Source organism: Protobothrops mucrosquamatus, unplaced genomic scaffold (assembly GCF_001527695.2).
Source record: "Protobothrops mucrosquamatus isolate PMUCROS unplaced genomic scaffold, P.Mucros_1.0 scaffold46, whole genome shotgun sequence".
Taxonomy (NCBI): Eukaryota; Metazoa; Chordata; class Lepidosauria; order Squamata; family Viperidae; genus Protobothrops; species Protobothrops mucrosquamatus.
Window position 1 is genome coordinate 1,254,868 of NW_015386428.1, and position 25,788 is coordinate 1,280,655.

The window sequence follows — 25,788 nt, forward strand, 5'->3', positions numbered from 1 at the left end:
TTCTCAGTCATGACTTGAGTAGATTACCTTCTTTAATACAGGAAGAATGGCACCTTATATACACCAAAGCTTTTCTTGCTACAATATACATAAGTCAAATTCGGTGCTTCAGAATTTGTTCTGTTTTTACTCTGGCCTCTCCAAATTAGATTTTCATTCTCTTGATGGCTCTGGCAGCCCCTGATCCATGTTAACTTGACTGTTCTCTCTAGTCTGAGAACTGCTGGTTTCTGCCTTGCCAGCTTCATTCTTTATAGTAGTACTATGACGTAACCTTGAAAGGCACTCTCTTCTATCTTGCTTAAACTTGTAAAATATTATTTCTTCACTCTTCACTCATAGGATAGATTGGGAATTTCCCATTTAGTTGAGAAAAATGGGCCACCGAGTGCATCCAGAGACTTGCTCAATGCAGGAGTCCCTATTCAGCCTCTGCCTGAACCCAGGGCACAGGGGAAAGACTGTGGGACAGAGGGTCCGCCTTCCTGTAACTTCTTTGTTTGTTTTGTTTGTATAACTGCCCATCTTACATGTGGGACAGGGGTGGGCAACCTTGGCTGTTTTATGACTCGTGGACTTCAACTCCCAGAATTCCTGAGCCAGTCCACCAGTCGTAAAAGAACCAAGGTTGCCTACCCTGATGTGGGACATCAGCCCATTATTCTCTGTTCTTGTGCTCTGGAAGTAAAGGTAGTTCTTGACTTACAACCTTTTGTTTAGTGACCAAAGTTACAACAGCACTGAAAAAAATGACTTATGACTCCAAGAAGCTACTAAGTCAATGGAGGAAGCGGATTCACTGAATCACTGAGTGTGATTGACTTGACAGCGGCAGTGGTGTGTTTAACAATTGTGGCAAAAAAAGGTTGTAAAATTGGGTACAACTCATTTAACAGCCACCTTACTTAGTAACATAAATTCTGATCCCAATTGTGGTTGTAAGTTGAGGACTACCTGTGCAGAGAGAACCTTCCTTCTATGGTCACCTCCCTCCAGAGACTTGAAAAATGCTGCCAGATCCCCAGCTCCTCTTGGGACTCCACAGCCCCCCACCCCACCCCACCCCTCCCCCGTCCCTAGAGGGGAGAAGGCTTTTCTGCTTAATTTGGAGGCAGACAGGTTGTGTTGCCAAATATTTCCCCCCCTCTCTGTGTGTGTGTGTGTGAGAGAGAGAGAGAGAGAGAGAGAGAGAGAGAGAGATGCCAGCCAGCCAGCCTGCGATTCGCCATCCCTTCTCCGTAATGAGCATGTCTGGTTCCTACCACCCATTGTGTTTCCTTCAGTGCCCTCCAATAATAATAATAATCCCAACCGTTGGGGCAAGGAGAGACTGCCTAATGAAGCGGGCTGAGTCTCGGGAGATTAAGAGGTTACTGGTGGGGCTTTCCCGTTTGATCAGGCTGTCCTGAGCGTGAGAAAAAGGGCAGCCTCCCGTCTGGGGATGGACATTCCTGCTGCTTTTGGCTGTGCCACAGTTGCCTGGGAGATGGGAGGACTCCTGTGACTGCCCCCCTTTGTCTGCTGGGGAGCAGTGGCCAAGGGGTTAGCCCCCGGCTTCTTTCTTTCTCTCCCCTCCCAAGATATGCCTTGTCCCTCGGGGGCCGGGGCTGCTCTCAGGGCCGGCCAGAGAGAAGGGAAGGGAAAGGTTGGGTCAATCCTCTTGAACAGGATAAACCCTGGAGGGAAGGTGAGGATCCAAAGTGAAATCTACCCTTGCAAGGCTGGCCTTGACTGAGAGCGAGCCAGAGGGCAAGAATGAGTCCATAAGGTAGCTGCTGAGTAGAGCCTCTTGGGTGACTCAGGCAAGTAAGCCAAGCCATGTGATTATGAGGTGACGGTATGGAAAACTCCATCCTCTTGAATAGGGTTAGATAATTGTGTTGCTTTAAGCTGAGCAATTGCTTGAAAAGGCGTTTTAATAATACAATAAGCTTGTAGTAAAATAAAAAGAAATCTCATGCTTGCTTTATTTCCCTTAGCTTTGGGGAACGGTGATAAAGATAAGTTTAATAATAGAGCGTTTGATCTTGGCAGAAGAATGCAGTTTTGAGCTAATGTGCATACCAGGATGGAAAGAAGATCCACATTGCTCAAACATGCAGGACGGCTGCTCAGCTCTGCCTGAAGCTGCTCTGCGTAACTCAGAGCCACACATCACCTTCCGTTTTATTAAGGGATCCGTCTCTGCGTGTCTCTTGCTTGTTCTGCTCATTTTCTTTCAAGTTATAGTGAACTGTAATTCCTTGTGGCAGTTGGCTTTTAGGCAGAATAACCTGGTTTTCAGTAGCACATACCTATAGCTGTTTCCCCCCATGTACACTTGCTAATTTGAAATAATTAGGTTTTCAAAAGTATAGTTCTGGGAAACTTTAAAAATGCAAAACTGAATTTGTGTTGTACCTCCTGAGAAGAGGAACAGCTTCTTTTCCTATGCTATCACTCAAGTCCTGTTTATTTTGGGAATGTCTTTGCTTCTGTTCTGGGAAGATTCCTCCAGTAAAAGCCCCCCCCCTTTATAATTGGCTCTTCTTACTGGAAAGGAAGGGATCTCCGTTTTTAATGCTGGAGCCAGAATTAATCTCTTGGTTTGAAGTGGTGACTGAAAAGAGGCCATGAAAAGCCTTTTGGAGAGCTGGCAGGATGCAGGGATCATGGCAGCCCCTCCCCCCATGTGTGTCTGTTTGTGTGTTTGTAACGGCAGAATCCCCCTCCCAAAAGACACACGTGCATCCTGAGGACCATTTTTCTGCTTCTGCAGAGTTGGGAAAGCCAGCTTCCTGTCTGCCTGGTTCAGTGACTGCGGGTGACCCGGGGGCCATTCAGAGGAACCATAAGGGAGATGCTTTGGGAGTTAAACATTTACCTTTGAGCCCTCCCAGAGAATAAAGGAGGCTTTAAGGTCTGGTGGGCTAGCAAGGCCCCTGCAGTCTTCAGCCACATTCTCATGGAAATCCCTTTGTGTCAGGAGCGGTTGAAAGGCTCTGGGAGGAGACAACGCAAAAAGAGTGTAAGGAAAAGCATCAGACCCAGGCAAACCCACAAGAGTTCACAACTGAAGTTTCCTCAATGTGCAGAAAGCCGAGGCAGCCTTGTGAGCAGGTTTGCTGTTTGCTTGCCTTGGCCAGTGCACTGTCACTCTTTGGTTAAACCATAAGCCAGATTTTTGTAGGCCGTGGCTGAGGAACACGCCAGCAACTGTGTGGATCTCTTTGTTCTGCCACTAACCCAGATATGAAAGATCAGGTGACAAATGAAGGTTTATTGTGTTGAATTTTACAGCCCTAAAGTTGGAGCTGGTTGAGTTGATGGAAGTGGTCTCTGGTCTCTTGGGGGGGGGGGCAGACAGAGGTCTAATCAACAAGGGAAGAGGAAGGTAGAAGCCTGGGAACTATTAGTCCTTGGCCAGCCAAAAGAGAGAAGTGGATCTATCTAAAGGAACTCTTCCGGTCCCAATTTAAATTCAAAATGAGGTGTTGGCTCCTTTTGTGGCAGCATCTTCTCTGAGTGTAGCACTTACAACTGGCTCTGTTAATGTGAAGCCTATTTGAACAGCCTGGAAGGTGGTAATTTGGCACCTCTTTCTGGTTTCAAGACACTTGAGTGGAAATCGATACAGATACCCGCTAAGTCCCCTTGCCTTGGCTCCCTCGCAGGGGTCTCTGCAGAAATGCAAAGTGACCACTGTGGTGCTTCCTTTTGGCCTTGAGCGGTCTTGGCTCTGTGGGTCCTTTTTGGTGATAATGTGTAGAAAGCATTTTGACTGGCAAACGGAGACGTGTATTTCAGTTGCAATCAAAGACATTTCAAAGTAATAAGATGTGAGCAGGCCTGGAAGAAAGAGCCACTAAAGCTTGGGGAACAAGCCTGAGTTTTAGAAGTCTAGAAATGGCAAAGATTTGTATCTGGCACTCCGTTTCTCATGGTGCCTGTCTGCCGGTTGGAAGCAAGGCGGGCTGGCGGGCTTTGCTGCACTCCCTGGAGCTTGCCTGCTCTTGTTGGAGGATGTAATGAGAGGCTTCTGCCAACAGCCCCATGGCTGATTGCACACATGTGTAGAGCACCTCAGAAGCATGTCCAAGAAGGGGGAATCAGGGTGTGGCTGAGGACTGGCAGCTAGTGCTCTTCCATACGTTGAGGATAACCAACATCAGTGTCAGAGCCAGTTGGGGGTTGTTTGTGAAGAGGAGCTTGAGAAAGGCTGCAAAACAGCCTGTGGGTCTGCCCTTCTAACTGGACGGCAGGGTTTATGGCCTTGGAAGGAAACTGCATCTTGGCAAAGAGAGAGCAACAGGCAGGTTTCTGTATTCTGTGCACCACCCTCTCTGAAGAGAGGGTCTCAACCTGGCTAGCATTTGATCTCCCCAGACCTCCTTGTAGGAGGAGCCTTGCAATGTTCTTTTGCTTGACAGCACTGATGACCCTGGACGCTCTGGCGGACTGGCATCTCACTGACCTGCCTGTTGTGTAAAGGCAATAATATATGCCCCTTTGGAAGAGAAGCAGTGTGTGATCTGACGGGGAAGAGAAGATACGATAAGCTGTATGAATTCAAGGCAGAGGGATGTTGCCAGATACAGGGCCACGGAGTGGCTGGAGATGACCTTGGCCAGGGCAGGCCTTTTCTCTGATGTGTGCTGACGCCCCCTATTGTCTGTTTCATAGATATATGTATGTCCCACCTTTCACCTTGTCTGGCTCCCTCTGTTCCCCTTGTGCTCTGAATAAAACTGTTATTGTGAGATCCACTCACGGAATAAGTGTTGCCGCCTGGCCCTGGGGTTTCTGAAACAGCCCTGTTATTCAAGCAGGCAGGGTCACCCTCAGGGCCAAGCCAGGCCCTGCGTGGGGAGAGGAGTTCTTCAGGATCAGCTCTAACTCATTGGTCCATTAGGGTGAGGAAGGTATGATAGATCTCTGTTGCATGTTCTGCTGTAGGCTAATCGCTGCCTCACTGGCAGTTTGTTGATTTAGCAATCCTGAAGTGGGCATCTCCTTAAAAAGCTTTGTAAAAGATATGGTGATTATTTTGCACGTGTCTTGATCAAAGCTGTGCAATAGTCAGCAACAGAAAACACACCCACCCAGATCTCTCTCCTCTTGAAAAGTGCGAGGTGGGTCTCGCAGCCCTTCACCAAGGGCACGGCAGAGGGTGGAGACCAACAGGCCAATGAGAGGACGTGATCTAAGTTTGACAACGATTGGAAATCCTTACTGACTTTTTGCAGGAAATAGAAAAAAAATGAAGTCATGATGCCTGGTTCTGAGGATTACAAAAACAATAATAGTTATGGAGAAAATGTGAACAATGTTGTAACCATGGAGTAAGAGCTTATCTCGTATTTATACAGGTAGTTCTTAACCTACGACCACAGCTGAGCCCCAAATTTTTGTTGCTAAGTGAGACATTTGTTAAGTGAATTTTGCCCCATTTTACATCCTTTTGTGCCACCGTTGTTAAGTGAATCATTGCAGTTGATTTACTATCTTTGCTGGTATGCTTCAGAGTCCTTTGTAAGGCCCACAAATATTCATACGAAATAAAAATGCCCAGGTTTGTTGTGAAGGGGTTCTCCTGTTTCTCGGGGGGGGGAGGCCAAGTTTCGCTCTGGAATTGGGTGGATCCTGAAAGGCTTGAGAAACTCAGAGGGAACACGGATTTGCCTTCTTTGAACGGGCTGTGCTCTTAGCCGTTTTGTGAGCGCGCCCATGACCAATAGACTGCTCTCAAATAGGAATCCGTGGTCGATCGGGGAGGTTCAGAGCCTGCATTCTTGGTCCCCCTGGGATTCGCCTCCCTAGTTAGGAAGTGGAGGGTCTCTTTCTAATGCTGTTGCTGGCCCTGGCGAGCATCACTTCCATTCTTCTTTGCCAAAAACCTGATCCACCCAAGTCATCGTGATTCAGTCCATGTGGGATCGACTCTCCCTTCCGTAAGGCAGGCATGGCCTACACCTGCTTCCTTCAGCACCTCCAAGCTTAGCTGCGTTCAAATTTCCGGGGGGGGGGGCTGACAGTTTTTCAAGGTGCCAACATTGGCTCCCCAAAGCAAAGAGGCAGGTTAGCCATGGGGGGAGACATGAGTGCCAGGTGGGGGGGGTGAACCTAGAGGGAGAAGCCTGGAGCAGCAGAGAAACAGGTCTTGCAGTCTGAAGGATGCACCACTATTTCTGCGTGACTCACGGCCTCGTGCGTGGGATATTTATATATATTTCCTTGTTCTACAGAAGGAAGCCTCACTTCAGCCTCCGTGTTTGGCTTCCTGTATTTGATAAAATGCATTTCCTAACTTTTCCACTCTTCCTGCTTATATCAGGAAAACCCCAGGGGGAGCTGGGCTGAGATGTCCTGACTTTTTTTAAAAGATCTGGGTCTGGAGATTTTGGTTTGATTGTATGTTGTAAGCTGGACTTGGCGTGGTTCTCTGAGTAGGCAGCCATGGTGGTCAAGGGACATTGGGGGTGGGGCTAGGCTAGTAAGTAACTGCAGAGTAACTGTGGGCAGAGAGTCCATTTCTGCTCACCCAGTATTTCCCTGATTATGACAGTGGACAGGCTTCTGAAACTTCTTAATGATTGTAAAGGGATAAAACATTATTTCTTAACCTTGGTCACTTTAAGATGTATGGACTTCAACTCCCAGAATTCCTCACCCAGCCATACTGATTCTCAATAGGTCACCATGATTTGCAACCTTAGCAGCTCTAAGATGTGTGGACCAACTCCCAGAATTCTGGGGGTTGAAGTCCACACCTTAAGAGTTGCCAAGGTGGAGAAACAGTGAGCTAAAGTGGAGAAGTTGTCTTTTGTTTTACAGCAGTTGCCTCTAGTTTGCTGCTCTCCAGAATTTCACTGCTCTCCATCTTTGGCCCCCAGGGGTTGGGCCTCTTGGAATTTCCAGTGCATCTGGCCAGTGTCAGGTCAGAAAGGGTTCTTTCTTCTCAAAGCTCCATGTAGCTATTTTGAGCTCTTAAGGTTTTCCCTTCTCAGGCTCTGCATTTTAGCAACCTGCAGCCCACTGCCTGCTTTAGGTCTCTTCCCCTTGTGCTGCTCTGCTCCCAGCCAGCCTGCAGATGGCTGAACCTGCCGGCACAGCTCACCTGCTGGTCTCTCTCTCCCCCCCCTGTCCTGAAGCCTTGTTCCAGCCTTACTGAGCCCTCTGGTTGCCATTTGGTGTTTCTGTGGTGCCATCTAGTGACCCCTGTGAAGAAGTGCACAAAATACAGGGGAGATAGGAAGAAAAGCAGATCTGGCAAACAATGCTTAAATTCGAAAAGAAAAAGAAAAAAGCTGCATGAAACCATAGCACCTGGCTCAATTTATGCATATTCTTTTATTTGGAATATTATATCATACATTACAGAATAACAGAGTTATAGAATTGGAAGGGACGTTGTAGGTAAAAAAAAAAGTTCCATCAGACTTTCTAACTTCTCGCGAGAAGGGGAAGGGGATATATCTCCAAGTCCTAAATGTTTGGGGTGAACAGTAGGGCAAACTGATCTGTTCGCCCCCTCCCCTGCATTTTGGGGCTTCCAGTGAAATTGAGGCTGGCAGACACTCCTCACCCTGATCCTGCATACTGTAACTGTTATTCCTGCTTTGCAGTTTAAGCAAGAACGAATAACGCTGCCCTCCAGTGCTTATACCAGTCCCGGAGAGTTGGCAGCACAGGGGCTGTCCCAGTTGAAACTGCTTCAGCTGTGTCTGAGTTTGCCAAAGGCCACATTGTGACTTTGTGGCTGGAGAGAGACGCAAAATGGCATCGTTTGTGTGCTGCAGCTGAGTTGGGAAGGAAGGAGGAACGCAGACTAAGAGGCAAGGAGAAAGTAATGGCCTCGCCTGGGCTGAGCTTTCTTCTTCCCAGCTTGTCTGTGGTTCTCTGATTCCGACAGAGGGAAACTGAGAAGCTGACGCTCCGCTTATGCCCCAAATGCCCAGGAAAGAGGCCGACTTGCCTGAAACGCACACGCTCTGCGGGCTGAGCCAGGAGGCGGTTTGGCTGGAGAGGAGGATTTGGGGGGGGGGAATGTGATCAAAAGGCAGGTTTATAGTGACCATCCATTTCAAGAAGATGCTGTGTGTGTGTGTGTGTGTTTATCATGCTCCCCCGCATAAGTTCAGTGGTATTGATCCATGTTCTGGTGAACTGTGGCTGCAAAGGAAATTGTGGGTGAGGGAGGGAAGACCCTCCCAGTATTATTGTAGGAAAGGTTTGCCCAGGTTCTGCTTCAAATAAGCTCAGTTTAGGGAAGAGTGTAGAGACGCATAGAAACATAAACAACTTCAGGCATCTTTGCAAGTAATAAATGGGACAACTCATCATGGCCATCTTGCCGCAGGACAGTTGGTTGCGGCACAATTCAATAATACAACTTAATTATTTTAAAAAAATAAAAAAAATCTTTAATTTTTGTCATTCACATTTCATTTTGTCCCTCTCTTGGCATCCTTTCTTTAATGATTCTATTCCACCATTTCTTCGATATTAGTGTAACTCTTGTTCCGCAGCAAATTATCCCTTGGCAAGTTGTCCTGCAGCAAAACGGCCACAGCGAGTTGTCCTAGTCCAGGGGTGGGGAACCATGGCTCTTTTATGACTCATGGACTTCAACTCCCAGAATTCCTGAGCCAGCATGGGAGTTGAAGTCCATGAGTCGTAAAAGAGCCAAGGTTGCCTACCCCTGTCCTAGACCCATGGGGAAAGCTGCACTTGATGAATGTCTGTCTGAGCATCCTTCCCCCAATCAGTGTGAATCTGGCAGACGAGACGTACTGTTGAGTGGGTAAAACCTAATTTGCAGAGCCATCATAATATACAGGATTAAACAAAGTCCACAGTTCAGGACCTTTCTCTGGACCCCTGAGTGAAACCTCTGAGCATGAGAACATGGGAATGTTATTTTCTGAGGGGGAAAGAGAGAGGGACTTTACTCCCCACATCTTGAGTCTGCATCAATCTTGATTCTGACCCACAGCCACTGGTCTCTCATAGGACTGTGAAGAGACATCCAGAAATTGCAGATGGTCGAGCTACTCCGCTATTATCTGTGTGGGCTGACAAACTCTCAGACAAGGACAGCCCCAGTTTTGCTTCTGGTGCTTCTTTTAATGGAAGGGGATTGGATTAGATTTTCCATTGATTCTGCCCTGAGATTGCCCTTCCCACATCACCAATCTGTTGACATTTGTATTGCCACAGGCAAAAGTGTTCTCCAATAAGGGAGTGTGCAGTTGCTGGCCCATCCGCTGGGAGGTCCAGGAGGAAGTTGTGCCAGAGCTGAGATGATCTTGCAGAAGCCACCTTAGCATAAGGAGCTGTGACTGGGATTGCCCTCGAATGAAGGAAGGGGGGGGCATTTGGTAGTCTACATCTCCAAATTTAAGGATTGCAGACAGTGGAGATTATCTCTCTCCCCCCCCCCCTTTCGCTCCCAAGAACAAAGACATGCCAGGAGTATCGCTTGAATTAAAAGCAAAAACTCCAGCAGTCTTTTCCTAAGGGCATTTCATTTTACTCATAAGGAAGAAATTGTATCTAAGTAGTTCTTTTCCACCAGCAGAGTAAGGGAGAGAAGGATTCTTGTTGCTCTTTTATTAATGATACTGTTATTTCAGTGGCATTTTCAATTCCTCTTTATGTATCAGTGAAAAGGTCCTTTAAAATATAAAAGTTCATCCAGTGCCAGGTTGTATCTAAATGAAGACGGCCAGGAACAAGGGCCCATTGTCTTCCCTTGGCTTCCTGGCAAGGATCGGCCATGATGTGAATGCCCAGCAATGGCAGCGGAGCCCTCGGAGCAAAAGGGCAGCCTCCCCGTCCTTGAGTGATAATTCACTGATTGATGATCCCGTTTCTGCACTTAAGAATCCAGGAGAGGCTAAGATGCCTCCGGGGAAATGAGATCAATTTCATGGATTAGGACCGTGCCTTGGATGAGGGTCTGTGAGTGAGTCGTGGAAGGCATCATGCGCCTCTGGAAGCGCCAAAGGTACGCACTGCGTCCTTTTGTTGTGCTTCCTGGACAGGTACGCCTCTGGTGTAGCTCTTCTCATCACTGCAGGAGCCCCTCCGCCCAGTGCTGGAGACCTCCCTTGGGTTGCCTTTGGGGTGGCTGTGAACTGCCCCACCAAATATTTATTCAGAGTTAAATCTGGGAATCTTCATTCCCAACTCATCTTTTGGCTTTGCCTAAAAGGAACTTCTTTATTCTCCCCCGCTTTTTAAATTTGTTCCATGAATTTGCTTCCGATGTCATTAATGAGGCTTATCTAGAGCCATTTCTCTTGTTCTTAGTGACAGAACATTCAGCATTCTTTTTCCAGTTTTTATTTTTTAATGCCTGAGCCAAGTTTCTCCACTGTGGTTCCACATTTTCTCTTGAACTGAACGAGGCAATTCAGTTGGGAGTAATGACATAGTAAAACTCCCCAGTTCCTGCTTCTAAGGGTGCAGGGGCTGTGAGGGTCAGTCCCTTCGCCTCTCCCAGGTATACATGGAGATTAGATGCAGTGGATTAGAAACCAAGTGTCTCATCCTTCCGTGGGGCTGGGGCTCCTATTTAGGCCCCCTTTGCTTGGTGTTTCAAATCTGCCCTCTGCAACTATTTCAGGGAGGATGTGTGAACAGTTGCTTCTCTTTCAAAGGAGTGCAAGGACAGCAGGAATCCTAAAAGCTTTAGGAGCGCAAATCCCTTCTCACCCGGCCCCCTCGCCCTTCCCTTCCCCTGCACAAAAGAACCACTTTCTTGTGTAAACCGTCTCAGAAGTGGTGCTGGCTCAGTCTCTTCCTGTCTGTAAACTCTGTCTGTAAACTCTGCTGCTGCTGCTGCTGCTGCTGTAGCTGCCCACCCTGTTCTGGGTGATGCTGCGTCCAAGTGCTTGTGGCTCAAGAGAAAGGAATGTGAAACTCAGAGTATTAACGGCAGAGCAGCTGGAAGGTTGGGAATGGGAAGGCAAATGTCCCTTTGGGATGGTGTTTTTCTGTCCCCCACCATTTTGGTCCTGAGTCACATCTTTGGGATAGCTGGGATCTTGTACTGGACCAGGAGCAGGAGCCGCAGCGAGGCAGGTACTGTTCTTTGGGCAGAAAAATGGGGGCGTGTATGTAGGGGAGAGCCAGGGACGCGGTCCTTCTCTTGACCTTGTTTAAGGCAGTCCAGCTGGCTTGCTGGATCAGTGATGTAATGGAACAGCCTCCTTTGCTCTGCTTAGACTGGTTGCTGAACCTCCCTTGGTGGTCAAGGATGCACCCAGGGGACCCTGGGAAATGTTGTTTTTCTCACCTCTGAGGCCGCCGGGGAGCTCCTTCAACAGCCGTGTCATCGGAGCCTGGTGTGCATTTCTATTCAGACCCAGCAAGGAAATAGTAGTAATACTAATATTATTGGTATTTAATACAGAAGGGAGGGAGGATCTGGAGTAGTCAGTTCTCTTTCAGTTTGCCTAAATGCTAGCATATTTATTCAGAGAAGATACTTATCTTGATTGCAAACAGAAGCCTAGGTTAGACAGCTTTAAATGGGGATTAGAAGGAAGGGAGGAGGAAGAGGGACATCTGTCAGTGGATATGAAGCTTAATCGCCCTAGAGTCGCCACATCCGTGAGCAGTCTACCACTAAGTAGACTGTACTTCTACCTCTTTTCCTGCTGTACTTCTGGATGGTCACTCTGGGACGTTGCAGCTCAGGACATTCTGTGTGTGGTCAGACCGTGAGAATTAAGCCCCAAAGAGGAACAAAAGTGAGTGAAGTCCAGGAGCTGCCCTGCAATAAAGAGGGAAGGCAGGGAGCTTTCTGTACATCCCTCCAAGGGCCCCGGGGAAAGACCTGGCCCTGAAACCTGCCTTTTGCGCAGAGCGAACCAGGCAGGCAGGGCGTGTGTGTTGGGGCAGTTCTGCAGACTGGGTGGCTCAGCTCTGCGAAGCAATGGGCAACTGATGGTTTTCATAGTTGGTTTTTGGGGATTGAGTGATGGCTATATGTTAAAAGTCCCAAATAATGGAAGAGCTTCCATGGAAGATCTCAGGGAACTTTCAGGCAAGTGCAACCCTTTCAAGTCCTTGCTTAGTTAGCCCATCTAATTTTCTTTTCTCAACCGCCCCTCCCCCCACAAATCAGGAGATGTCATGAGAGAAGAAATGGGAAGCACCAGGGCTTGTATAATTCAGGGATGAGATCCGGAAGCTGCACATAAAGAAACTTTGCCTGAAAGCAAACTCTTAGAGACTAGAAAGTTGTGCAGTTTGAAACGCTAATTCTGAATGGGAAATGATTTGCTGCTTTTTTGTTGTACACAAAATGTCCCATTTCTAACAGTAAATTGTTTGCTAGAAACAAGTGGCAACTTGGTGATTGCAAAAGTGTAAAAGCTCCATTTCCATAGGATCTTTATCCAGTTTGGTTCACTTTCCTTCTTTGTTCCCTCCTGATAGATTTTGGAACTTGTTTTGTTGAACCAGTTAACATTTCTTTGTTTTTTATATCGTAGGTTGAGGGCTGTTTTATCCACAGTTGAGCGTTTTTCATTGCCTTTATTTTCTCAACTTAAAACTTAATCTGGAGAATATCTGTTACAGCAGGGGTCTGCAACCTTGACAACTTTAAGATTTGTGGACTTCAGCTCCCAGAATTCCTCAGCCAGCAAGACTTGAAGTCCACAAGTCTTAAAGTTGTCAAGGTTGCAGAATAGAGAAAATAATCTTTTAATATTTTTTGTTTTTACTTTCTCCATTGCCATTTTATTTCTTTCTACATAGTTTCTTTCTAAAGGTCTTGAATGTTCAGTCTATCTGGAAGGCAGAACATCTGGGAAGGCTGCTTTAGCGTGCAAATATTCTTCTGAATAACCTCAGAAGAAAGCATAGGCTCTCCTGCAGTTTCTTTGTCCAGAGGTGCAAGCGGGGCTGGGCTAGACAGGCAGAAATGAGCTTTGGAAGAGTGATGTTTGTGCCTCTTCTCCCTTCTCTGCCAAAGGTGCTTGCTTATCTTCTCCTCTGCGGGGAGGAGAGAGGGGGAAGCAGGTCCTAGACGCCAGAGAGGAGCCTGTCGGTGCCCCGGAAGTTCATCTTGGTGGAGACACGCATTCACTTGACTTGGGGATCAAGGGAGGGTGTGCACAAGCCACAAGATTTCGCTCCAGTCCTGATTTGGAAAAGAGCCAGCTTCGCCTCAGACAAACTGGAGGCGGGCCAATTCTTCTCTAAGCCTGAATCACAATTTAAAAATAGCAATCTTCTTTTTACCAGCTTTTGACATCTCCAAGTGTGATTGAATGAATGGAAGTTTCAAGAATTGTGATCTCGTTATGAGAGAATGATTTCCATCAGTGCTCAGACAACTGCACTGGTAATTTTATGCAGAATAATAGGATTGGGAGGGACCTTGGAGGTCTTCTTGCCACCCACTGCTCAGGCAGGAGACCCTATATCAGTGGTGGTGAACCTATGGCACGGGTGCCAGAGGCGGCACTCAGAGCCCTCTCTGTGGGCACGCACGCCGTCGCCCCAGTCCTAGGTCCCTTCAGTTGGGTTTATAAAACCTTTTCGCTTTAGGCCTCCGCTGCCATGTGCAAAAAAAAAAAAAGGTTCAATCAATCAGTCAATTTCAATTTCTCGCGGGGGAAAAAAGATCTTGCAAAGTTGGAATTGATTGATTGAACTTTTTAGTCCCACCCAGTCTGCCATTACCACCGCAGCCACGCCCACCCAATGGGCCACACACCCCAAATTGGCCACACCCAGCCAATGGGCCACACCCACCCGGCACCCGACGATGCATAAGTGGGTTTTGGGTTGCAGTTTGGGCATTCGGTCTCTAAAAGGTTCGCCATCACTGCCCTATATCATTCTGGACAAATGGCTGTCCAATCTCCTCTTACAAACCTCCAGTAATGGAGCACCCGCAACTTCTGGAGGCAAGCCATTCCACTGGTTAATTCCTAACCTTCCTTAGTTTTAATTCCTAACCTTCTTTATACTTAAATAGCTAAGATGTGTAATTAGACTATTAGACTTTGGTATGAAAAGGGAAAAAGGGAGAAGTTGAGATAAGGGAAACTTTTGGTCACCTAAACATAAAGTACTTGGAAATCCTATATAATAGTGTTTTCTTCAATATTGATGGGAAATTAAAGTTTGGGGGGGGAAGAAGCAATAATAGGATATTGTTTATATAAGGATATTAAGTGCAAACCCAATTAAGATATATATAGGCTAAAAATTATTGATAAATGTAACAAAGATGTTTCTATTTAGTTGAAAATAAGAATTTTGTTTGCCCAATATGAGATAATAGATATTATTGGAAAGAGAGAGGAAGTATTTGATGTTCTAATATTAGATTTAAATTAAAAATTTATGTATATTATTGAACTGTTGGTTAACCCAGACAACACCTATAATGGTTTTGACTTATTGGAGGGGATACTGTATTATTAATTAGATGGTTTAACATGGTGGGAAATAGATAATTTTTAGAAAACAGAGCAATATTTTTAGAAAATAGAGTAACACTATAACTAAATAGGTAAGATATGTAATTAGACTATTAGACTTTGCTATGAAAAGGGAAAAAGGGAGATGTTGAGATAAGGGAAACTTTGGTCACCTAAATATAAAATACTTGAAAATCATAAATAATAGTGTTAATTGGAATATTGATGGGAAATTAAAGCCTGAAAAAAAAGCAATAACAGGACATTGATTGTATACAAGGATTAAATGCAAACGCAATTAAGATATGTATAAGCTAAAAATTATTGATAACTGTAACAAAGATGTTTTTATTTAGTTGATAATAAGAAGAATTGTACTAGCCCAGGGGTCGGCAACCTAAAATGGTGAAAGAGCCACTTGGACCCATTTCCCTCACAAAAAAAAAACCTGGGAGCCGCAAAATGTGCGCATGCGCACACACACGTAACGGGCCTTGATTGAAGAGTGGAGCCTAAGGCGACACATCCAGCTCTGGTATGGACGGCTCTGCCGTCCTGGCTTCACCTCCCCTCGGAAAAGACTGCTCTCCACCCTTTGCTGAAGCGGCGAGTGGGGGGGGCTTGCCTTGGGCACGGCATGGCTGCTGGAGGCTGAGGCCCCCAAAGGTGCGGACCAGGCTATCTTCCATAGCAGCGGGAAGGCGACCGCGGGAGCAACCGCCTGCTCATCTCCCCCGGCGGTAACTGCGGAGCCATCTGGTGGTGTTTATACGGCCCTCCACGTGACTGAGATAGGCAGCGCTGCCCCACTCCGCCCAGCCCTCATTTCCCCGGAGCAGAATTGGGGCCGCGCCAAAGGAGCTGGCTAAAAGTGGTGCCTTGAACTACCCCTCCGAGGACGGCGCTTTGGAGGAAGGCCGGAGCGCGGCACCCTTGCCAGAGAACTAATCAGCCCCACTAACTAACATGTGAACACCACGCTAAGAACGGCCCTGCCTTAACTAAGTTCAATCGGACAGGAAAGTTCCAATCCGATGGAGGCTCCTGCAAAGTCAACTCGGTCATTGGGATCACGCAGTTCAGTGGGCTTCACGCTCCCCCCCCCAAGCTATTAATTCAGAACCAGGCAGCGCTTGGCTTGCAATCGGTTGCACAAAACAGGTGGATAGGATTGCAGCCAAAGATAGTAGGACGTTAGAGCCGCCAACTCTGATCTCCACCCGGGCGGGCAGGTGAGCAAAACCCCAAAACCTTTTGATTTCCTTTGCAAAGAGAAGACGCCGGTGGTGCATGGTCGGGGGGGGGGAGACAGCTCCGGAGGGAGGCAGCCACGCAGCCAGAAGCCAGCGGTCCCAGCGGAGCGGCACGGAAGACCTACTGGTTGGTGTGGGAGGCTCCAGCATTGCTGGTGAGCAAGGCCTGGCGTCCGCAGCCCAGTTCCGCGCCCCGACGACCAGCTGGACCGGCTTTCACTGTTTCTTTGCAAACAAACGCAAAAGGTTTCAGGGTTTTGCTTGCCGCTTAATTTGTGCTACCCAGCGTCTGCCTGCCTGCCTGNGGGGGGGGCGGTATCCGGGGCCTAAAAAGTCCTCCAGGACAGGCTCGGGCCCGGCCCTCTTTCCTCGGCCGCAGGAGAAGGGGAGGCGCAGGCTCTCCACCCGGGCGGGCAGGTGTCCACAGGCCAGTTCTGCACCCCGACGACCAGCTGGACCGGCTTCATTGCTTCTTTGCAAACAAACGCAAAAGGTTTCGGGGTTTTGCTCGCCTGCCCGCCCAGGTGAAGAGCCTGCGCCTCCCCTTCTCCTGCACCCGGGGAAAGAGGGCCGGCCCCGAGCCTGTCCTGGAGGACTTTTTAGACCCCGGATACCCCCCACCCCTTCCCCCTCAGCCCGCAGCCAGGCACTGCAGCTCCGCAGCAGGAGGGAACCCTCCGGACCTTCGGTTTTCCCGGCTTGCCAGCGAGGCTTGCAAACTCGGCTCCTGCCAGGGAAACAGCACCTTTTGAGACGGGCTCTGAGCAATTGCATGCTTCGGGGAAGGAGCACGGAGGCCTGCAAGCAGGCAGGCAGGCAGGCAGACGCTGGGCAGCACGAACTAAGCGGCGAGCAAAACCCCGAAACCTTTTGCCTTCGTTTGCAAAGAAGCAGTGAAAGCTGGTCCAGCTGGTCATCGGGGTGCGGAACTGGGCTGCGGACACCAGGCCTTGCTCACCGGCAATGCTGGAGCCTCCCACACCAACCGGTAGGTCTTCCGTGCCGCTCCGCTGGGACCGCCGGCTTCTGGCTGCGTGGCTGCCTCCCCCCGGAACTGTCCTTCCCTCCCCTGGGCCATGCGCCACCGGCATCTTCTCTTTGCAAAGGAACACAAAAGCTTTCGGGGTTTCGCTCACCTGCCCGCCCGGGTGGAGACCAGAGTTGGCGGCTCTAACGTCCTACTATCGTTGGCTGCAATCCTATCCACCTGTTTTCTCCAACCGATTGCAAGACGCTGGGCAGCACGAACTAAGCAGCGGCAGGAGGGATGCGGGGCCTTGGCTTGTTGCTTATCAAGACCGTGCTCAGTTCGTGCTGCCCAGCATCTTGTTCCGCCGCCGCTCAGGCCCCTTTTTCGCCGCTGGAAACATGCCGCATTAGCTGGCACCGCAGGGGGGTGGTCCCATGGCAACGCAGACAGTCCGGGTCATGCGCCACCGGTGTCTCCGGTCCCGAGCCGCGAGCCGCAGGAAATATCCGGGCCCAAGTTGTCTGCTGCAAGGACACCCCATCCATGGCAGCGCCGCCAAACCGCTTTCTATGCTGCTGGCGTCCCCGGGCTGGAGCCGTGAAAGCCAATCCAGCTGGTCGTCGGGGTGCGGAACTGGGCCGCGGAGGCCAAGCCTTGCTCACCGGCAACACTGGAGCTTCCCACGCTGACCGGTAGGTCTTCCATGCCGCTCCGCTCCGACCGCCGGCTTCTTGCTACAGGGCTGTCTCCCTCCTGAGCTGTCTTTCCCCCCCCTCCCGTCTATTTTGAGCCCATGGCGAACAGCGTCCTACAAACCAAAGAAGTTGAACCAATCAATTCAAACTTCTTTCGTGGAAGTTTGAATTGATTGGTTCAACTTTTTGAGTCCTACTTTTTTTGGGGGGGGGCACTGCACGTGGCTGGGAGCCGCAGGAGACGGCTGAAAGAGCCGCATGCGGCTCCGGAGCCGCGGGTTGCCGACCCGTGTACTAGCCCAATATGAGATAGCAGATATTAATAGAAAAAGAGAGGAAATATTTGATGTTGTAATAGGATTTATACTAAAAACTTATGTACGCCATTGAACTATTGATCAACCCAGTCATCACGTTGCTTTTTAAATACCCAATAGTAAAATGAGAAAATTAATAAAATATTATATATATATATATATAAAAAGAATGCCGAAATTGTTTTTGGCTCAGTCTGCAAAAAAGGTGTGGAAAGAATGTTAGAGGAGAGACGGCAGATGGGCATGGGATAGACAACTGGCCAAGGCAGAATGGCCCTCATTTTCTGAGGAAGCCCCCCTCCCTCAGACAGGATCTCTCCCCCCCCCCATGTTTTCGTCTTCCTTGTTCCGAGGAGGGAGTACCTGCAAAGAACCTGAATTCCAGAACAGATCTCTGGCCGTCCCTGCTCCTTTCCTCCAGGGAAGGAAAGCTCTGGTGCAAACCTCCCGTGGGATGATGCATTAGAGCGCCCAGTGAGGAAATGAGTTCCTTCTGCCTTTCCCCACCCAAGTTTTCCTATTTCTCTGCACCCTCTTATTACTCCGCCAAGAGTCATTTGCCAAGCTTGGGGACAGTTCAGGGTAAGGTTTGTTTGGCTTCCAAGAAACTCTGATTTTAAGACTTGTCGGAATCGGTTTGACTGATGGTTTGATCAGGCTGCTGCATGCTTAAAAAATGACCATTTTTAATTTACAGTTCTGTCAGCACAGTTTCAAAGGGAACATGAGCAATTACAGGAATTGGGTAGCACCTTTTCCAAATAACAAACGTTATTAAAAGGCATAGGCTTTCAACATGTATGCCTCGTAATGAGATGTGTTATAGTAGTCAGAAAAGATACCATTAGATTCCTGAGTTTTGCTGCCATTGATGATCCAGGTTCTCTTGTTCCATTGTTTACAGAACTGTGAGTGATGCTGCTCTTCTGAATTAACTAATCCCAGATTAATTAATTCAGTCCTGCCTGTGGCTCAGGGGCAGAGTTTCTGCTTTGCCTTGGAATCTGTAGGGAAGGCCCGGAAGGCTTCTGCTTGCCAAAGTGGAGAAAATTAAGTTGAAAGGCCGCTTGATCTGAACAGGTCTGGAAGGAGGAGGCCTCCTTTAGGCCTTGCTCTGCTTGCAGGTTTCCTTGTTGGGGCCTGCTGGGAGCCTGAAACGCAACCCTTTTTTTTTTTTATCTCAGACCGCCTGCTACTACGGTAGCTGTTTCCCCTTGCTGCTGTAGAAAAAGAGCTTGGAATGGGATGCTGTCTCCTTGGGGCGGAAAGAAAACTTGGCCCCCGTTGATGCTGCTGCTGACCAGTCCCTGGGCTGGGCCCTTGCTCTGACCTGTGTCACAGCCACAGTGTCTGGATTGCTGTGCACCAGCTGGTTCTTGTTGGAGGGGCGAGGGGCAATGTGGCCAGGGAGAGGGTGGCAGCTGCAAAGAGTTAAGGAGAGGAGGGCAACAGGTTGTTTAATCAGAAGGGCTCTCTGCACAAAGATTAACCAGCCAGAGATAAGCTGGCAAGGCCTTCGTGCTGGTGAGAAGGAGCAAGGGGCTTATATTAGCTTACGGTGGCACCGAGGGGGGGGTGGGAGGAGAACTTATCTCTGGAATCCAAGAACCGGCCAGGAGGAAGAAAAGTGGGGATGGCAGATGACTTGGGAGGAGAAGTGGCTCCACTTCCCAAGATTAGTTTTGGGGGTGTGTGTGGGAAAAATCTAGAGCTTCCTGCCCTCTTTGAACCCCACTGAGTGATGAAGCAGCATTGCCTGGTTGAAAGAGAACAAACGGTTGTTATAAATAGCAGAGGAAGAAGAGGAAAACGAAGGATAAACGGCCTCTCTTATCTCTGCTCTGGACATTCCAAACGGTCATTTTTCAAAACGGTGTTGCTCTCAGCAGAACTGGTTAATCCCAGAGCCAGGCTCCGGCTCCTCAGCCTTCTCAACGGGATGCCTTTGTGCTGCCGGACCAGCAGAGATGCGTAAGGAAAGAACGGACTCTTGTTTTCCCCTCAGGGTCATATTGAGTCAGCCCATTTGATGCCTTGCAATTGACAGCAAAGCTGATCAGCGAGTCTTGAGGGAGAGACAATGCTCCGGCCTGCTCTGAGAAGCAGACCAGAATAGCCATCTACCTTCTCCATCCGTGAAGATGCCACCCATCTCGAGGGACTGTTGGAGCAAGTGGATTCTTTAGAAGTCGGAACTGGAACCCTGGAAAATGCCCTTCTGCTCTGGGGCCTGAGCAGTTGCAGGTGTGGCAGGACGCTCTGGATTATGTCCCATCGCTCACCCTCTGGAAAGCAGGATCTCTGCCCACTCCACCCTCCCTGCCAGAAAGTTCAGCCAAGGCTTCTAGACTGAATGTTTTTATCTAGATTTTTATTCTTTCATGCCTCTGGGAAGAGCAGGGGTGTCACCTTCAAAGGGTTCAGTGGCTGAACGAACTTAATCTAATTGTGGAGGAAAGCAGGATGTTGGCCAATCTCCTGAACACCTCTGAATTGACCGTATTTGGCATTTAATCCTGCTGTTGGTGCCTTAATCTGCCTAGCTCAAAAGAGCTGAGGGGTTTTGCTGCCTCACTTTCTCTAGAAAACCCCAAGCTTTTTAAGGAAGGGGCACTTTTCTCCAAATCTCTGAAGGAGCCGGTCCAGAGTGGGCAGGCTGCTTTCTGGAAGGACCAGCGCATGCACTTCCGTTTCATGGCTGAGGGTGAAGTAGGAAGTGGGGGGAGGAGCTGTGGGGAGGAGGCGGGTGGCAAGGGGCTGGGAGATCACGCTGAAGGTGTCCTAGAAGGGAAGCAGGAAGATGGAAGAGTTCACTTACACCCAGAAGGCCTAATGCAGCTTGCGCTGGAGCCCCAAAGGACCATGTGGCACATTCACAGAACGGAAAGGGAGCTGAATGCCCATCTGGTGTGCCAGATGTGTTGCATTGGTTAGTATGCCTCTGCCTGCCTTGTGCCTTTCTTGGGGGGGGGGAGGGGAGGAAGTGGAGCAAGTTTGAATCCAAACCAAACCACGTTTATTCAAGGCTCTGGGCTGTTGAGTTCAGTTCATTTTGTTTGGGTGTAATGTTGGTGTTGACCTCATTTTATCTTTCGAGTTCTGGATGGCCCAAACCATTATTTTGCCCTAGATGACTTTGCATCTTTGAATGTTGTTGGGAAGCCGGGCTGGGTGCTTATGGAAGTTCTCTGAGACTGGAAGGAGACTTTTAAATGTACAGCCAGGAAGTTACACCCTGGGAGGACAATTTAGTTGGGTTTTACTGTTACAAGGTGAGTTGGCTGCCTTGAGCAGTTTATCCTGGGTACCTGTAGAAGAAATTAGATAGAGAAGGTAGGCAGAACTGATTGGGAGTTTGTCTGCAACCAGGAAGCTTTTCCATCTCAGCCAGATTGACCAGGAGGGAAGTCTCAGAGCTCCAGTTCAGTTTATGGGGCTGGCACAGGTGAGGTCCCATGGCAATCAGTGGAAGAGCAGAGCTCTGTTGGGATGGCTCTTCCTAACCCCTGAATAGTGGAGTCTCCGCGGCAACTGCTACTTCCTCCTTAAAATGGCCATTCTGTTTGCTGCTTCCGTCTGCTTTATTTGCACCGCCTGGGTCGGTGAGGCAGCTGACTTCAGTGTCTTCTATTGATTGTCCCTGCTTTCTGCACCCTTAGTAGAAATGGTGCGGTAGATAGTTTTTTTAAAGGCATCTTGAGTTGAGAGGAGACCTGGGACAGAAATGGGGAGCCTCTGCTCCTCCAGATCCTCCAGCAACAAACATTTCTTCAAATATTTAGCTAAGAATGGAATAGATACACAAATACTAAAGCAAAATAATTTTTAGCCTGTTTATGTCTCGCACTCCCAGGTGTGTTAGCTGGCCACAGACATTACCCTCAGCTGTAGGGCAGTAATATCCAGTGTACCTGAAGAGCATTTGATTGAAGAGAAGTTGCTCTAGGGATAGATGTCTCTGGTGTAGATGAGCAAGCTGAGATTTGAATGTGGGCTTTTGGTGAGATTTCTGTTATCTCTTGTTTCATTAAGGCTGGCTCTGTGATTAGCAGACATTAGGCAGCATAAACACATATATATTTGCCTAACTGAATCTAAAGGTGTGATGTTTCATGGAATATATCCGGAAGGTACTACCTGCTCAGAGGACCTTCGTGGAAACCTGGAAGCCTTTCATGTGTGATGTTCTCAGTTAACGTCTGTGGGGTTCTGGTGCTCATGCAGCGAGTAAACAGGGAGGCCGACAGGCACTTGCCCAGGGAGTTCCCGAGGAGGGAGCAGTGAAAATGAATAAATCAGCTGAATGTTTTGGAAGATTGTTTGCTAAACTATGAGACCTGACAAAGGAGTACTTTCTTGAGTAGCTGCCAGCTGCAGTGAGTGTGACCTAAAAGCTGCCAGATGTCCTGTGCAGGTGATTGTTTCCCCTGGAGAAACACAGACAGCAGGGCGAATATAAGGTAGCAACTTTCCTGCTCACTAAATGAAGGAATAGGGAGAGGAAATGGGAAGAGGAGTTCCTGAGAGATTTTCCTTACAAGTCAGGAGATAGCAAGTCTGAGAAGAGAAGGAAAAGAAACTTCCCCCCCCCCCACTGGTGGAGGGCTTTCCTTTGTTTTGTTTTTTTAAATGATCTTGGGGTTTACATGATCGCTTTTGTGTATCTCCCACCTTGAAATATACCTCGGTTTTGGGGGAATTGCAATCTGAGGCTTGCCTAAGGCATGCAGGTTGCCTCCTTGATTTAAAGAAACATTAATGGATCAGTTTGCTTGCTTGATTGCTATTTTCATATTTATAGAAATGTAAAATTTGTATCCTTGAGACAGGAACTCTTTGGAATATCTCCCCTGATATGGTTTGTACCCTTTTGAAAGTTGCACTCGTTTATAATCCCATTGCTAAAAATGTGCTTGTAGGAAAGTTGAAGTCTCCTCTGCACCCTGAGAGCATATTCTATGATACAGGAAGCACTTTGTGGTATATTACAGGACTCCACAGCTGCATTTGCTGAGCTCCTGACTTTGCAAATGATTTTTTTAAAAATGGCCCTTGCCTTGCTGTTCTTTGATTCTGTCTTTCCCGATATGTGAAACAAAAGGCAGAGCCATCTAGTAAAAATAAATACATATTAAAAAAAGATAAAAGTATCTCTGTTGAGAAAACAGCCCCAAATCCTCTATTGGTTGCAAAGAGGCCTATATACCTGCAGCTCTCTGGGAAGGGGGCTGGGGGCTGGAGGGGGGGCCTAAACTACCTGTAAAAGAGGCTTTGCTTGCAACCTACAATAGGGGAGCTTGTGGCTTTGTTTACTTTCTCAGATGACCGAAAAGCTAATTTGTTTGCATTTTCTCTCTTCTCATTTTGCAGATGAACGGGACCGGGTCCAGAAAAAGACCTTCACAAAATGGGTGAATAAGCACCTCATGAAGGTAAGCGCCATACACCTTGGATTCCACTAGATCTGCTCTTTTTTTCCCTTCCCCCACCCACGGTATTCATTTTCAAAGCTGATACAGAAGAATGTTGGCATTCTGCTGCTGGATGCTTTTCATGCAAGTCCAGGAGAAGATTTAATACTGTGAGTTAATTCTTTAAAGTGTGCATGTTCCCAGCTTTGGACATAGTGTTGTGTGAATGAAGATTGATCAACACTCTAAGTCAGGGGTCCCCAACCCCCAGTCCGTAGACTGGCACCAGGCCGTGGCATGCCAGCAACCGGGCCGCACAAACAACTGAAGCCCCATCTGCGGGATGCAGGCAGCACACGAAACCAGGCCCCCTCTGGTCCATGGAAAAATCTTTCTCCCTGGTGCCCAAAAGGTTGGGGGCCTCTACGCTAAGTAATCAGATGGCTGGTCTTCAGTTCTTGCATTCCCTCTTCCATTGAGAATCGCTCAACACTCATGTTTCCCAACCATGGCAGCTTTCAGAGGGATGGACTTCAGCTCCCAGAATTCCCCAGCCAGCTTTGCTGGCTGGAGAATTCTGGGCATTGAAATCCACCCCTCTGGAAAGCTGCCATGGTTGAGAAAGATTGCTCTACGCATTTTCTTTCTCCATGCAGTCCTCAGCACCTGCATAGCTTTGTCTCTCTGCTCTGCTCCCACAGGTGCGCAAGCATGTCAATGACCTTTACGAGGATCTGCGAGATGGTCACAACCTCATCTCCCTGCTGGAGGTCCTTTCGGGCGTCAAACTGGTGAGTTTCCAAGATGCCACAATGGAAACAATGGGCCAGATTAAGGCTAAGACATGCCCCTGAAGAGAAACAAAACCCTCACAACAGGAGATTGAGACAAATGCAGTTTCTGACAACCCCTTCAAACGCAACCTTCAAACTTTAGCACCAAAGAAAATGTTTTTTAAATAATGTTGATTAAAACCAAAGATGGCAGATAAGAACAATTATTTAAAAAACAAAGTTGAGTGTAGCAGTGAAAAAGCAATGTTTCCCAACCTTGGCCATTTCTAGGCATATGGACTTCAACTGCCAGAATTCTTATCAATCGCCTTTTGGCTAAGCTCAAGTGTAGTATCTTATCAATGGCCATACTGGCAGTGGAGTTCTGGGAGTTGAAGTCCACATACCTAGAAGCGGCCAAGGTGGGGAAACACTGAGTTAAAGGCACGATAGGGGAAAAAAATCTGGAGTGCCCCCCTTCTCTTGGCATCTTAAGCATGTCCTTATATTTTTTAATGGTTGATCCTGGGCTGAGTTGCCATGTCTGTGCTCACCCTTAATTTCTAACCATAAAGTTATTGCTAAGGGGTTTTAATTTCAATGAGTCTTTCATTTGGAAAGGGGCTTTGAGGCCACTGGGCCTCACCCCTGGTTATGCAGAAATCCAGATGGAAGCATCCCAGGCAGAAGGTTGCCCTGAGAGAGTTCCTCAGAGAAGGATACCTACCTCGACTCTCCCTTCCATTGTGTTGACTGCCAAATTGTTATTAAGATTTTTTCTACCCCCACTTGGAATCTGCACCTTTGAATCCATGTTATTCCATGTCCTTAATGAAAGAGAATGGATATGTGGTGATCTTTCTCATATTTGAAACTTGCCATCATATTCCAACGCCCTCTTTCTCTTCTGAGGGATAAACGCTTCCAATCTCTCCTCACAAGGTTTTGTTTTTAGTTCCCTGGTATCCTTGTTGCCTTCTTTTCTGGTTTGTCTGAATGTGTGAAGCCAGAACTGGACCCAGAGAAGTCTGACCAAAGCAGAATGGAATGGAACAGTGACTTTCCATCCTAGCACATGATATCATAGCTAGAGTTAGGGTTACGTCACCATGAACTCGGAGAGCAAAATGGACATTGCCAACAAATTCGGAGTGCTTGAGTATGGTTAGAAAGGCATTGACTTTTCTAGTATGGTTAGAAAGGCATTGACTTTTCTATGTTTCCTGGTAAAATACATGGGAAAATCCCATTGGAGGGAAATTCCACTTAGGGTTAGGGTTAGGTCACCATGAATCCGGAGAGGAAAATGGACATCGCCAACAAACTCGGAGTGCTTGGGTATGGTTAGGAGGTCACTGACGTTTCTAGGCTGCCCTATCCATGTTTCCTGGTAAAATATATGGGAAAATCCCATTGGGGGAAAATTCCACTTAGGGTTAGGGTTAGGTCACCATGAACTCATAGAGCAAAATGGACATCACCAACAAACTCGGAGTGCTTGGGTATGGTTAGGAGGGCACTTACTTTTCTAGCCTGCCCTATCTATGTTTCCTGGTAAAACACATGGGAAAATCCCATTGGGGGAAAATTCCACTTAGGGTTAGGGTTAGGTCACCATGAACTCATAGAGCAAAATGGACATCGCCAACAAACTCGGAGTGCTTGGGTATGGTTAGGAGGACATTGACTTTTCTAGGCTGCCCTATCTATGTTTCCTGGTAAAATACATGGGAAAATCCCATTGGAGGGAAATTCCACTTAGGGTTAGGGTTAGGTCACCATGAATCCGGAGAGGAAAATGGACATCGCCAACAAACTCGGAGTGCTTGGGTATGGTTAGGAGGGCACTTACTTTTCTAGCCTGCCCTATCTATGTTTCCTGGTCAATTACATGGGAAAATCCCATTGGGGGAAAATTCCACTTAGGGTTAGGGTTAGGT

The 25,788-nt window shown here is 48.0% G+C and overlaps 1 protein-coding gene across 1 annotated transcript in view; it reads left to right on the plus strand.

The window, feature by feature from the left end:
* The window catches only part of MACF1 (microtubule actin crosslinking factor 1), a 224,806-nt gene that overhangs the window by 41,094 nt on the left and 157,924 nt on the right, over nucleotides 1-25,788 (plus strand). Inside the window, exons 2-3 of the mRNA XM_015811630.1 lie at nucleotides 23,035-23,096; nucleotides 23,777-23,866. Of these exons, the coding sequence (XP_015667116.1) occupies nucleotides 23,035-23,096; nucleotides 23,777-23,866 (152 nt within the window). The remainder of the gene's footprint in view (nucleotides 1-23,034; nucleotides 23,097-23,776; nucleotides 23,867-25,788) is intronic.